The 15507-nt window shown below is 41.0% G+C and overlaps 1 protein-coding gene across 2 annotated transcripts; it reads right to left on the reverse strand.

Moving 5' to 3' along the window:
- Positions 1-3521: 3521 nt before the first annotated feature.
- TMEM70 (transmembrane protein 70) lies at positions 3522-11186 on the reverse strand. Of its 2 annotated transcripts, none has more exons than XM_072734461.1 (3): positions 10887-11186; positions 9371-9476; positions 3522-4156 (listed from the first exon to the last, which is right to left on the reverse strand). In XM_072734461.1, exons 1-3 carry the CDS (start codon positions 11094-11096, stop codon positions 3699-3701), a joined length of 774 nt encoding a protein of 257 aa, XP_072590562.1. In that variant the 5' UTR covers positions 11097-11186; the 3' UTR covers positions 3522-3698. The 2 variants fall into 2 exon arrangements, with proteins under 2 accessions (XP_072590562.1, XP_025871246.2); XM_026015461.2 differs by lacking the exon at positions 10887-11186 and adding an exon at positions 10316-10514.
- Positions 11187-15507: the final 4321 nt, after the last annotated feature.

Genomic DNA, 15507 nt, shown 5'->3' on the forward strand with positions numbered 1-15507 from the left:
CAGGTGTCCTGAGCTCAAAAGTTGTTTAAAGTCTAATTAATCATTAGATGATGCTAAGAAGTCAACTCTTTTGAAAACTGGTAAATAAAGAGAAAGAATCAAGCATTTATCCTGACTTTTCTATAGAAACTGAGCTACTGGTAATCAGAGAATAGATGGGACAAGTTTCCCTTGCCTCCTTATACTCTTTTTTCTCTACTTTTAGAAGTATTCAACTAGTATATGAAAAAAGAAAAATAGAATATAACCATTTTGCAAAACCTAATGAATCACTGAACTTAGGCACCAAGTATCAATGGTTTCTCACTTTACAAAGAGAGGAACAAACTTTGTGAACTTCTTGATGGATGAACACTATGGTAGCTAGCCTCCAAGATGGTTCCCAATGATCCTTATTTCCTAATATTCAAATCCTTGTGTAAACTCCTCCACCAATGAATAGGGCTGACTCTGTAACAAATAAAATACTGCTTAAAAGACAGTGTGCAACTTCCAAGCTAGATCATATACATCATTGTGGCTTCCATGTTGTTCTTCTGGCTCAGTTGCTCTAGGGAAAGCAAGTAACCCTGAAGAGAGAACCATGTGGTGAGAAACTAAGGCTGTCAAAAAGCCAGCAAAATGTGTCAGTCATGTGAGTAAGCCACCTTGGAAATCATTCCTCCTGCTCCAGTTCAGCCTTCAGATGACAGTAGTACCAGCTGATAGCTTGACTATAACCTCATGAGAGAACCTGGGCCGGAAGCATACAGTTTAAGCTACTCCCAGATACTGGACCAACAGGCACCATGTGGTATTTTGTTTTAAACCTCTAACTTTTGGGACACCTGGGTGGCTCAGATGGTTAAGTGTCCAACTCTTGATTTCAGCTCAGGTCAGGGTCCTAGAATGGACCCTCACATGGCTCCCCACTCAGTGGGAAATCTGTTTCTCTGCTTTTCCCTCTGCCCCTTCCCTTGCTCAATCACACTCTCTCAAATAATTCAGTCTTAAAACAAAACAAAAAAAAAAACAAAAAAAAACCTCAAACTTTTAGGGGCAATTTGTTAATGCAACAACAGATAATATAAGCAACATCATCTATGAATTAGTCTTGTCCAAAATAATCAAATCTCAATCTGATGAAGCTTCAAGTCCCACTACCAATTTATAGATCAGAAGACAGAGAAACATATTAAACTACACCTCAGTGATACAATCAGAAAATCTAGACCACAAAAAGATGTAAATGACAAAGAACTCCATTTCTTCAAAAGATAATCTGCAAGGGAGAAAAAAACAAAGTGAAGGAAATGGAGGGGCCCATAGCTTAGAAGAGTCTTGAAAGACATTTCATAAATTGGTGTCAATAAGGCATGAACTTTACTTAGACCTTAATCCAAACAAAGTGTGGAGAGGAAATTGGAATTTGAACAGACTGGTATTTGATAACTTCGGGAAGAGAGGAGTGGCTTGGGTATTATAATAGTATTATATTTTTTAAGTCCTCATCTGGTAGAGTTGCAAAATATTTAAGAAAGAAATGTTATGATGTCTGGGATTGGCTTCCAAATAAAAGTTGAAGGCAAGTGGTTGGGATCTAAACCAAACAATATTGACAACATTGGTAATTGTTGAATCCAAATGATAGTCCTGTTGATTCATTATACTCTTCTACTTTTGAACGACTTAAATTCTCAACAAAAAGGAATCCCACAACAAAAGTATTAAGTGTTCTGAAAAAAATCAGAATACAATTTTAAAAATTGTGTTCAAACTAAGGCTATCATTCAGACCTACTGGCCATTTTGTTACTTCTGCTTCCAAAAGCACAAGTCTTTCAGGATAATGAAATTGACATTGAGAAAAGAGATTGCAAAACATATTATCAATCAGTATATTACAGGATGTAACTCAGATGTTAAGCCAAGATCACCCTGCCTTTCGAGACTCAAAACTGACTCAATGCCCTTCCTTTAGATAGTGGGAGACTTCTCACTTCCCCAACCTTTCCAAGATTACTCCACCTGTGGTGAAAGTAGTAAAGTGACCGAGATGTGTAAATTTCTCCTCCTCACCTTGGCCTGAATGGTTTCTGCTGACTTATTGCCGTGATGAATCATATTCTACACATGCTGTTCCTTTTCTACTTCTTGGTATCACTCCAGATGATGTACTTGAGAAGTCATCTTATATTCTAAGCTTTTTAATTTTCCTTAAACAACTAAGTTGTCTTCTGAATTATTCTGATACAAATAAAAATAGGTTTTTTCACTCCACCACACAGGTGACAAAAATGGGTATATGGATACGGGACATTTAAAGAGATATGGTACACTCAAAACAAGTTATGAAGTGACCCTTGGAAAAAAATGTTAAAATATTAACAATGTTGTTTTTTCTTCTAGGAATGGAACTAAGTGATTTTTTTTCTTGCTCCTACTTTCTAATATTTCATGAACATTTGATTATGGAATAATTTTTTATAGGAAGATATAAATCACATTAACTGTCAAGACAGCAACAGGTATATATCTAGGTGACACAGGACAAAGGAGCAGGCAGGCAGAGACCCAAACGGAAGATGCGGATGGTGCGAGCTTGTTCATTTTTCTGAGACTTAGAGGCTGTCTTCTGCTAGGATCACAAGCTAGCTGGTCCTAGCAGAGGGAAGGCTGTAGGTCTCAGAAAGGGGAGCACTTTCTTACCTTACGCTATCTCCTATAGGCCTCTAGCAGCTTCAGACCTGACCTTTGTGAATGAACTAGTGATGCTTCTGGTGCTTCTCCATTCCCCAGCTAACCCATAAAGATTAGATTTACCACCATGGCAGACAATAGGAGACATTAGGCAACTCCATACAGACTGGGGGTTTTGTTCTTAACTAGGACTCTGATAACTAGCACAGTACCTGGCACATGCTGGGCACTTAATAAGTTATCTACTAATATAAATAGCATTATCTAAAGCCTTTTGCTACTTGCCAAAAAGCTTTCACAAGAACCAATTTTCATTTTACAATTAGAGGTTAAAATCTTAAAATGCCAATACTTCATAAAACTAGCAGAGATTTTGATTTTATAAGAGGTACTGTCCAACTATTTAGCGCCTCTGATTTTCCAACTGATAGGATACACCAAGGGAGAAGAGTGCCACCAAAGACATCACTACTTAGGTCACCATCTCTCCTTTAACTACCATACTCAACAGGACATGGAGATCCTTATTATGGGAAACTATGCCTGAGAAGATAAACAAAAACTTGTGTTCTGAACCAAAGGGAGATTAACACTGCTTCCCATAATTCTAGAATTTTTAAAAAAGCTTTTAATGTAGGCAACATATCTATACTTAGAAAAATCCAAACATAAAGGAAAAACAACTCTCATTTGTTTCTGACACCCGATCCCCAGCTTAGAGACAACCACACTTACTATATAAAATTATCCATGCATATGCCAGCATGAACGTGTATTTTCATACTTTTTAAAAAAAAGTATGTTTTTCATGTTTTTTAAAAACACAAATGGCAGAATGTTACATGTTTTTTCAAACATAGCTTATTTTATTATATAGGAACATAATTCTCTGAAAATTAAAAGTTGTTTGATACAGTTTCAAATTACTTTCAGTTGCTAACAGAGAACAAAAGTAAAGGCAATTTTATCATACATTGGAACATGAATCACATTTAAGCACAAACCTAAAAAACAACAGATTCATTTCTCATCTTTAACCTGTTTCTTCTCACTATCTGCTTCCGTATCAAAAGTGAATGGTTTGTCATAACCCATTAGATGGTCATAATCTTCAGGGTTTGGAAAGAGCACTGGATTAACTAACAGCGATTTTGTTTTAGCATAAAATGTGGTAAATATATGAGCGCTGTCTGGAATCCTCACGTCGTTCTGGTGAAACACTGTACTTTTTTCTAAAAGCACAACATTATAAGTAATGGCTTTGTAAGTGTCTGTTGTAGCTTCATGGTACAACCGAACAACATAGCCTTTCGTAACAAAGTGAAGCAGTGCTGGAGTAATCACTGTAAAGCTTCCTATGATGCCATAAAATAATATTTGCAAAGGTAGACTTCCAAATATAATATTGTTTTGTGCAAAAATATATGGTAGTAATGCAAGACTGATGACACTTGTTGAATAAGAGAAACATTTCACACCTAAGTAGGAAAAAAAAAAACATGAGTATTAATATTTATAAATTTTATAAAAGAATCAATCTATCCAATTAATTCTTCCACCTTTCTTCTTATATCATCATCAAAACAACAAAACCAAAACACATAGTGATTATTATTTTCCAGGCTCTGTGTTAAGTTCTTTACATACTTTATGTATTTTATTCATAACATCTTCAAAAACACACTATGAAGCAGATGTATAATCATCACCATCACTCTCATAATTATCACCATCATGTGAGAAAAATAAAGCACTTGCTCAATGTCACAAAACTACCAAGAGGCAGGCAGTACTGGGCTTCAAACCCAAACAATTTGATTCTAGTGTCCAGGCCATTGGCCATTACAGTGCCCCTCCAGGTTGGAAAATTTGCTTTAGGGTTAGCTGGCCTCCACCTCAGTTCCCCAATAAAAGATTTAATATTACTCAAAGATCCTTATGAATACTATTAAAATTAATTCAGTCAGATTAAATAAAACTCTAATAACAAGCATTTCCACATACCTAACATTAAATGTTTACATATAAGACTAACATTATTAGATTAAGTAATTAGATTAAGTGTCCAGGATTTTTTTTAAAGTGTCCAAGATTAAAACAGCAAATTACCAAAAAAAAACAAAAAAAAAACAAAAACAAAACAAAACAAAAAAAAACCACAACACCAATGGTTAAGAAACGTGGGAAATACATTCAACTTCTAACTTCTTTACCAAGAAAAGATATTCAAATGTTAAAACAGATATTTTTTTACCTGTCACATTAAAAAGATTAAAAATCAATGACTTCTGAAATGTGTATTTAAAAATGGTTAAAATGGTAAATTTTATTATTTTTTTAAAGATTTTATTTATTTATGAGAGAGAGAGAGAGAGGCAGAGACACAGGCAGAGAGAGAAGTAGGCTCCATGCAGGGAGCCTGACGTGGGACTCGATCCCGGGTCTCCAGGATCACGCCCTGGGCTGAAGATGGCGCTAAACCATTGAGCCACCGGGGCTGCCCATAAATTGTATGTTATGTATATTTTACCACATTAAATAAGTGACTTAAAATGTAAATTTCTTAGTTTGATTGTATAATTTTACCATCTGTTTAGAAAATAGACAAGTTGAGATCCCAGACAAGTTGATTATAAAGCTAATTTAGAAAAACAAAAGAAGATAAAAAAGGTTGGGGGGAGGAGTTAGATACTAAAACATAATGCTATAATTAAAATGGTGTGCTGCTGGTACACAAATAAATAGATCAATAGAACAAAATGGAAAATTTAGAAAGAAAACCTAACTGCATACAGAAATTTAGCATAAAGATATAATCTTGACGGTGCCTGGGTGGCTGTTGGTTGAATATCCAACTCTTGATTTTGGCTCAGGTCATGAGATTGAGCCCACATAAGGCTCCATGCTCAGCACAGAGGCCACCTGTCCCTCTCCTGCTTCTCTGCACATCCTCTAATAAATAAATAAAATCTTTAAAAAATATATCAAATATGTGCCAAAAGTTGGATAAAAAAAAGAACCCTATCCACACATATGAAAGAAACATAGAGACACCATACTGAACCAAAAATGTACATGGCCCTTAAACAGATAAAATGTTAACGAACTTCAATCATAAGAACATGAAATTAAAAGCACAGTGAGATATTGTTTTTCCCCAAAACTGCCAAAAACCAAAAGTTTGACAACAAACTTTGCTGGTGAGGCTATAATACTCTCTTGTACACTGCTATTGGTTGAAGGCTTAATGATCTTGCATCAGTAATTTAAAAATAATTCCTTCCTTCCTCCCACAGACAGTTGCTATGACACTGGCACACATACAACTAGATACAATGGGGACCAAGATGCCTCCTATATAAAAGCCTCCTTAGGGACGCCTAGGTGGCTCAGCGGTTGAGCACCTGCCCCTGGCTCAGGGCGTGATCTGCGGTCTCAGGATCAAGTCCCACATCAGGCTCCCTGCCTGGAGCCTGCTTCTCCTTCTGCCTACGTCACTGCCTTTCTCTGTGTCTTTCATGAATAAATAAATAAAATCTTAAAAAAAAAAAAAAAAAAAAGGCCTCCTTAGTTCTTCTAACTACTTTATCCCCATGATTTTTGTCACTACGGTGGGTTGAAAAGTGTACCCCAAAATTCATGTCCACCCAGAACCTCCAAATGTGATCTCATTTGGAAAGAGTCTCTTTCTATATAATCAAAAACTGAGATGAGATCATCCTAGAATAGAGTAGGCCATAAATCCAATGAGAATATCCTTATAAGGACAGAACAAGACAGACACAGAGAAGGCCACATGAGTAAGAAGCAAAAATTGGAGTTATGCAGTTATGATGCCCCCATAAGCCAGGAACACAACTGGTTACTGGGAGCCACTAGAAGCTGGAAAAGGCAAGGAATTCTTTCCTAGACCCTTCAGAGGCAGTATGGCCTTTATCAATACTCTGATTTCAAAACATGAGCTTTCAGAACAAATTCTGTTACTTTAAGTCATCAAGTTTGTGGAATTTACAAGAGCCTGAGGAAACTAATACATATACTTTATTTTGCTTGGATTGAAGTAATTACTATTTTCTTTTTTTTTTTTTTTAAGATTTATTTATTTATTCATGAGAGAGAGAGAGAGAGATCGGCAGAGATACAGGCAGAGAGAGAAGCAGGCTCCATGCCGGGAGCCCGACGCGGGACTTGATCCCGAGACTCCAGAATCGCGCCCTGGGCCAAAGGCAGGCGCGAAACCGCTGAGCCACCCAGGGATCCCCTAATTACTATTTTCTAAACATATTCTGGGCTTTCCCATCTTCATGTCTTTGCTCATACTACCCTATGCCCTTCTTTCACACCTCCTCATGTTCAAATTCTCCTCATCCGAAAATAAGACTATGACAAAGTAAGTCATTATTTGTTGATGAATTAACAAAAACTATCAACTAAAAGACCCTTCAAATGTCTTTAAACTGGTACCTATTTGGCAGTTTAAAGATCTCTAAAATGGGAGATGCCTGGGTGGCTCAGTGGTTGAGCATCTGCCTTTGGCTCAGGGCGTGATCCTGGAGTACCGGGACTGAGTCCCACTTCGAGCTTGCTGCATGGAGCCTGCTTCTCTGCCTCTCTCTCTCTGTCTCTCATGAATAAATAAAATCTTTAAAAAAAGAATCTCTAAAATGGTACCTCTCTGTTATATATAGAAAAAAATGTTTCTCCCTCAGTTTCTACATAGAAAAAATAGTGATCCCTGAAAAGTAGTTTCTAATTATCATAATATTGAAAGAACTCAAACATTAAATTCCTATACAAGTTATAATTCTAAAACTTTGAATACCATGGATAACTACGCTCTCCTACAAACATAACATCCTATTTATATACACCTACACCAAAATTCCTATTTATATTCTCTTCTTTACAGACTGGAGTCAAGCGGAAATAAGAAATAAATTAATGTCTCCCCTGCATTTGAAGGACCTGTGTCTGTTCAGAAAGAAGGGTATCATGGGTGTCACTGTTAATACATCTCAATGGTATAAACCCAGGTATCCCAGGCCAGAGATATGGCACAGGTTCAATGGCCAACTCATGTACTGATTCCCGAAGACATTTCTAATCACCCAAAATTGATTTTTCCAGTAACTTCAAAACTCCTCTCAATAGTGATTATAATCAGTCCTTATTGCCAACATTTTATTTTTTTTAAAGATTTTATCTATTTACTCATGAGAGACAGAGACAGAGAGAGAGAGAGAGAGGCAGAGACCAGGCAGAGGGAGAAGCAAGCTCCATGCCGGGAACCCAATACGGAACTCGATCCCGGGTCTCCAGGATCACACCCTGGGCTGAAGGCAGCACTAAACTGCTGAGCAACCCGGGCTCCCTTGCCAAAGTCTTATATAGCTAAAATTGTATCCTTAACACAGTTTATTTTGACACCACACACTTGAGAACATACAGATTTCCAGAGTAAATTTTAGATGATTCAGACACCAGCATAATCAAAAACAGGAATGCAAATGCAGGTGGTGAAATCTTGTGGCTGACTTGGTTATAAAGTAGTACTCCAGGTATGTCAGGTTATACTTTAAGATTACTGAAATGAAATACAACCTGAGGAACTTGAACAAAGCACATACCTAAGTTCTTCTGACCTCCCTAATAAATTATTCTAAATACTAAATCATACTAAATACCAAATTAAGAGCTAAGGAAAGAGGGAAGCCTGGGTGGCTCAGCGGTTTGGCACCTGCCTTCGGCCCAGGGTGTAATCCTGGAGACCCAGGATCGAGTCCCACGTCGGGCTCCCCACGTGGAGCCTGCTTCTCCCTTTGCCTGTGTCTCTGCCTCTCTCTCTGTGTGTCTCTCATGAATAAAGAAAATCTTTTAAAAACAAAAAAAGAGCTAAGGAAAGAGCTTCAAACTTAGAGCTATTTAATAATACTCTTTGTCTTCTCAAGTACTTTCTACCACCTAGAAAACCCACTAAACATGTTTCTTGAAAATGTTAAAGTGACCTCAAAAAACATAAAAGAAAGATACTATTTAATTATAAAAGTATTATATGCTTATTGCAATGGCCAAATTTAAAAATATATAAAGTAAATGTGTACTTTCCCCAAATAACCACTCTTAAGGGGTATAATTCCGTATTTTTTTCTCTCTCTCCATATTCAAACATTACACAAATATACACTATTTTGTGTTCTATTTTGTTGTTAAACATCTTGGGAAGTGACCAAGGGAGGGAAGCTTTAGCACCTAGCCATAAGATCCCAAAGTCAGGGGCACCTGGGTGGCTCAGTCAGTCAAGTGTCTGCCTTCAGCTCAGGTCATTATCTCAGGGTCCTAAGTCTGATCCCCCTATGGGGCTCCCTGCTCAGTGGGGAGCCTACTTCTCCCTCTCCCTCTGCCTGCAGATACCCCTGCTTGTGCTCTGTGTCATATAAATAAATACAATCTTTAAAAAAAAAAAAAATCACAAAGCCATAACAGTCTTCAAAAATCTTTTTAAAATCTCCTAAAAATGCAAAGGTTTCAACCTCTAATCTTGATTTACAAGCCACAAGAAAAAAAATTATAACCTAATTTTTCCTCATATCTTACAATTAAGAGATGATATAATAAGAAGTAATGTATCCTGGGTACATTTTTACAACTAAAAGGGGGTTAAAAGGAAATTACCCTCACTTCTGATTACCCACCAAATACTGTTCGGGCCAGATTCCCAGTATAAATCAGCCTTCCATCTTCTGATTTTTCAAGCTCTGTATGTAAGCATTGAACACATCGTTCCCAACAAAGAGGTATCTATTGAAACAGAGACCGTTATAATGTGAGTACATAATAAAGTGCATTTAGGACCAACTTTTAATTTTTTTAAGCTTTATAAATTATAATGAAGAGTAAGAGAACTTGTCATATGAGGTGGTTTAATTCTCCCACATAATCCACCAAGCTCAAGAAATGCAACTAACAAAATCACTGTCCTTAATTCATTAGTCACCTACTGAGTTGGAGTTTGGAAACCCAGGTTTGCATCCCAGCTGAAGGCTTCCCCCCCCCCCCCCCCCGCCCCCATAAAGTGGGGCCTGGAACAAGTAAAACATTTTAGCGGCATAATTTCTTCATTCTGTGGTGAACAAAGACATTACTCCTGTTCTCCTGTCAAAATTTTAAATGCATTAGCTTTTCAAAAAAATGTTAATATAACGTATGTAAAAAAAAAAAAAAAAAAAACTGGAAACGCAAATTGTTTCAGGTCCAGATCGTTTTTAGTATTTCTAAAACGCTTATATTATAGCTAGTACTTCTTTTTAAAAAGTTAACTCTTTCCCTACTCATCTCCTTGCGTCTGTTGTTCCTCTTAATAGTTCACTTGACATCTTCATCACATTTCACAGGAACAAGAGTTCCCATAAGGTGTAAAAATGAATTTCACAGCACACACCCTTCAAAATGCAAAAGGTATGCCTAATTCCTTTATGCTGAAATTTAATGACATTCCAATTCCCATGTTAGGCATTTCTTCCACGTTTTCAACCGTACTTTCTAATTCTGACATTTTAAAGGGCAGGATTAGGAGACAATTTATTCAGATTAAAGTGACAGGATCCGGCAGCCCGGGTGGCTCAGCAGTTTAGCGCCACCTTCGGCCCAGGGCGTGATCCTGGAGACCCGAGGATCGAGTCCCACGTCGGGCTCCCAGCATGGGGCCTGCTTCTCCCTCTGCCTGTGTCTCTGCCTTCTCTCTGTGTGTCTGTCATGAATAAATAAATAAAATCTTAAAAAAAAAATAAAGTGAGAGGATTAATATCTCCAACTCCTTTCTCCAGGGAGCAAAGAAATTCCTTAAAATAGCCTCATCTAATAAAAAAAAAAAAAAAGAACAAACTTCAAGTCAGGTTGAGGTCTTTCAGTGCATCCCCTTTCGTTGCAAATTAACCCTTCCGAGGCTTCCTCTCAGGAGCACAAAATAGTGCGAGTCCTCACAAGCCCGCTGGGTCTGCAACCACCCGTGAACCACTTTCTGGAGCCGCCCGGAAAAACGACCCAACGGCCAGTCTCCCGGGATGGGGATGGGGATGGGTCCCCCTGGGGCCGCGGGCGCCCCGGGCCTCCCGCCGAGGCCGAGGCCGAGGCCGAGCCCCGCGGGGGGCCGCTCCCCACCCAGGCCCCCCGGCCGACGCCCCCTGCCCCGCCGCCCCTCACCACGCCCACCTGCGTTCGCCCCCGCCGGCCCACGAGCGGCGAGGCTCCGCGCAAGCCCACGCCTCCGCCGCCCAGCGGCCTCGAGGAGCCGCGCCAGGGGGCCGCCCGCCAGGAGGCCGCCCTCAGCCCTCGCAGCGCGGCGGCCGCCCGCGGTACCGTGCTCTGCCCGCCGAGCCCCAGTCCGGCCGCCCACCGGCGGCGCAAGGCCAGGAGCAGCATCCCGCGCGCGAGGACGGCGGCAGCGAGAAACCCGAGGCCCGAGGCCCGCCGCCGCCGCCGCCACCCGCCGCGCACGCCCCGCCCCGCCCCCGGAGGCCCGGCCCGGAGCGGCCGCCCGCGCGTGCGCAGAACCCGCGGCCTGCCCGCGCCTCCCCGGCCTCGCGCGTTCCCGGCGCCCCGGGCTGTGACCGCGGCGCGCCCCCCCCGCGGGGCCGGGACCCGCCGGCGCCCCGCCGGCCTGCAGCTTCGCTTCCGCAGACCTTCGCGCTCCTGCTGAGCGTGTCGCAAGGTCAGGGCGGACAGCCCGGGGCGCGAAGGACGGACCGAGCCGGGAAGTCAGAGTTCAGCCTTTGATTCCCCTGAGCGTCATTTTTCTAGGCCTCCAAATCCGTTTTCTCTTCGGAAAATGATTCTGACCTATGAGCACAGAGGAATGACACTTTATGCGACTTGGACAAAAATGAATGGTGATTTAATCCAACCGTGGGGTTGGTAGAAAATAATTGGAACTTGTTCATGCGATGCTGATACTTGACATTGGTCCTTGGAATCCTTCACACGTTTGTTCATTACTTGTTAAGTACCGAGTGCCTAAGGCTAAGGAGCAGAGGACAGAAAGATACCGCACAAAATTGGAAACCTGTACTAACGGTGGAGGAAACACCTACAAATACGCTAAGATATAATGCTATTTTAATATAATTAAAATATACCAATCTACAAAAGGCTTGAGAAGCCAAAAAAAAAAAAAAAAGCATGATTATTTTGGCCTCAGTATGTCTAAAAGCTTCACGTTATCTGAGTCTTGAGGGATGAGCATCCAACTGGTTGACACACCTATTTACTATTTCAGAAGAATGTTTTTGAATCAAGACGCTTTTGGCATAGGAAAGGATCAAACTAAAAAGTCTAAAATAGTATCACCTTGAAAATTCAAAACCCTACCTTTTTTTTTTTTTCTGGGAATCCAAAGAGATAAAATTATACTGCTTCCGGGATCGCTGGGTGGCTCAGTGGTTTAGCACCTGCCTTGGGCCCAGGGCATGGTCCTAGGGCCCCGGGATCAAGTCCCACGTCAGGCTCCCTGCATGGAGCCTGCTTCTCCCTCTGCCTGTGTCTCTGCCTCTCTCCCTCTCTCTCTGTGTCTCTCATGAATAAATAAAACCAAAAAAAAAAAAATTATACTGCTTCTTTATGAGTGACTTCATTTTCTTAAAGTTGTCTTCCACTTACATTTTTTTTTTTAGATTTATTTATTTATTTATGATAGAGACAGAGAGAGAGGCAGGGACACAGAGGAGGGAGAAGCAGGCTCCATGCCGGGAGCCCGATGCGGAACTAGATCCTGGCACTCCAGGATCGCGCCCTGGGCCAAAGGCAGGCGCTAAACCGCTGAGCCACCCAGGGATCCCCTTCCACTTACATTTAAAAAACTCTTCTGTTTAGTGTAATTGATACCACAAACATCAATTATCCATTTAATTGGTATGTTTAAAATTTTTTGTTAGTACAGTGTTTTCATACTGTTACAAAGATAAATTAAGACATTTTTAAATGTTTTGGTTTATTTGAGCAAAAATCTATTCAAATTGGGCTGCGCCAAACTGAAAGTGGTTAAGAGTCCTCCACTGAGAGTAGCTAATAGACATTTGTTGAAAATAAACTACTTGAATGGGTTTTTGGGATGACACTAAGACTTTTAAAAAAATAATACCCCATTCACATCACCTAAAAATTTCCCTTCAAAGATGAAGGTTGATGGGAAATTACAAACCGGTTATCACTTACAGAATGTGTGACTGCCATTACTGTATATCCTGTTTGTTTTTTAGCTATCTTTCCTCCCCATCCACCAGCTCTCTTTCTTTCGTTAAGGTGAGTTTAAGGGCAGAATGGCATGATGAAAAAAGAAAAGAAAAATTTTGGTAAAGCTAGTATATCGATAAGAACCCTAAATATTTTTTTATATATTACTAGCTTAAAGCATGTATTAGGAGAATTTTTCCCAAGAAGAATTTGTCAACAGATTATCAAAATCTTTTAAAATGTTCATATTCTGAAGAAATAATCAGAAACATGGTCAAAGAGTATTGCAGAGATACTAAAGACAGTATTACTTTAAATGATTTAAAAATGGAAATGAAGTAGGGGCACCTGGATGCTCAGTCTAAGTATCCAATTCTTGATTTCTGCTCAGGTCATGATCTCAGAGTGTTGAGAGCAAGCCCCACGTGCAGCTTTGCATGCTGGGTGTGGAGCCTGCTTAAGAGTCTTTTTCACTCTCTTCCCATCCCCCTGCCCTCTATCTCGCTTTTAAAAAATTAAAAATTCAAACCAGGTGTATGTCTAACATTAGAGAAATACTTAAGTGAATCATGATCTATTTATACAATGTAATTCTATACAGACATTAGAAATGATGCCTATTGAGATTTTGGTTACAGAGACGTTAAATTGGAAAGTTAACCAGAACCATATACACACAGTCTGATCATGTAAAAGTGCGTGGAAAAAACAAACATCTGCAATCTATTTTTTATAATGAGCATATATTATATTGACTACATAAATACAAATTTAAAATACAGTAAAATTCTGTACAAAAGAAACTAATAGGGGATCCCTGGGTGGCTCAGCGGTTTAGCGCCTGCCTTCGGCCCAGGGCGTGATCCTGGAGACCTGGGATGGAGTCCCACGTCCGGCTCCCTGCATGGAGCCTGCTTCTCCCTCTGCCTGTGTCTCTGCCTCTGTGTGTGTGTGTGTGTGTGTGTGTGTGTGTGTGTCTCATGAATAAAAAAATAAAATCTTAAAAAGAAGAAGAAGAAGAAGAAGAAGAAGAAGAAGAAGAAGAAGAAGAAGAAGAAGAAGAAGAAGAAGAAGAAGAAAAGAAAGAAACCAGTAGTCCTAGACTAGATTTTAGCCCCAAGTTTGGCATTAGCCAGCGTCGGTATCCTCACCTGGGAAATGTCATTCTCTGGGCAACTAATATAGTGATCCTTTCGAGAGTGATAATGCAATGAGGAAAAGAGGAAGAGAGAAGGGAAGAAAACACTTCTTAAGTAAAGGAGGAAAAGGATGATTGAAAATGAGCCCACAGGGACGCCTGAGTGGCTCAGCGGTTGAGCGGCTGCCTTCGGTTCAGGTCGTGATCCGGGCATTCCGGGATCTAGTCCCACAGGAGGCTCTCCGCAGGTAGCCTGCTTCTCCCTGTGCCTACGTCTTGGCCTCTGTATCTCTCGTGAATAAATAAAAAGCTTCTTAAAAGAAAGAAAAAGAATATGGGCCCCCAGCCTCCTCTCCTCACCGCATTGTCTCTCCTCCCTACCAAACTCTATTCTGAGCCACCGTTAAAACCAAAAACTTAAAAAAATATTTTTTTTTCTTGTAAGAGCTTTGAAAAGTTAACTCAGAACAATCCGTTATAAAGCAATGATTTATCTTCCAGATCAACAAAACATGTCTTTCAAGCAAAAGTCATAAATTAGGTCAACCAATTTTGCTTCGTCTTTACTTCCCTATGTGGGCATTGTTAACACAGCAGCGCCTCGTTGAGCAACATGCCATGGAGAGTGTCTTGGCCCTACGTTGCCTTCTTGCCCCGGTCTCCTGAACAGAGTGCAAACTTTATTTAGCTGTTTCAGCTTTTCTGGAAGGGTGCCTGAATCAAACCACAGCAAAGCAAGTAAAAAGGGTGGACCGATCGACAGAGCGAGAGAGGAAGGGTGCTGGGGCAGAGAGGGCGCGGAGGGTCAAAGACGGCCTCAGAATTCAGTTATCCGCGGCGAACTCCTGGGATTTTCACCGAGCGATCTCAGAATTAAGCAGAGCTGAGCAACTCCCGGCAGGGAGGGGTTTGTAGGGACGGAGAAAGGCTCCCAACCCTGGGGGGTGGAGGCGTGGTTATGATCGGTGTCGAGAAGAGAGGAAACGAGGCCAGCCGATTGTGCTAGCAGTCAAGATGCTCTTGCCCCTTTCCACCAAAAGACAGTTATTTAAAGAGCACGATCTTGTTAGCATCGAAACCGCACTCCCCCTGTTCAATCTTTTCTCTGCAGATAATCCCCGACCCCGGACAACCTCTAAAATCACCAAAGAGCGGAACATTCAGCGTGAGAAACTACAAGTCCCAGGGTGTAGTGCGGCAGTGGAGCCTGTAGCCTCCAGAGAAACTACGAATCCCAGGATGCAGTGCTGCCTTGGAACCCCACCCCCCCTTCCCCCAGCTGCTTTTGGGAATGACGTCCCTGAAGAAATCGGATCAGGATCGGCGCTGCATGCTGGGAGTCAGAAGACCCAGAATCGGATTGGTGGGGATTTGCAAAGGGCCGCGGTCCCGCGAGGTTGGCCAGCGGCACTGCGGGAGGAGGGACGGGGGGCGGGGCGCTGCGCACTTCCTGTTGGCGGAAGTAGT

The sequence above is a fragment of the Vulpes vulpes genome, chromosome 13 (genome assembly GCF_048418805.1).
Source record: "Vulpes vulpes isolate BD-2025 chromosome 13, VulVul3, whole genome shotgun sequence".
In the NCBI taxonomy this organism is placed as follows: Eukaryota; Metazoa; Chordata; class Mammalia; order Carnivora; family Canidae; genus Vulpes; species Vulpes vulpes.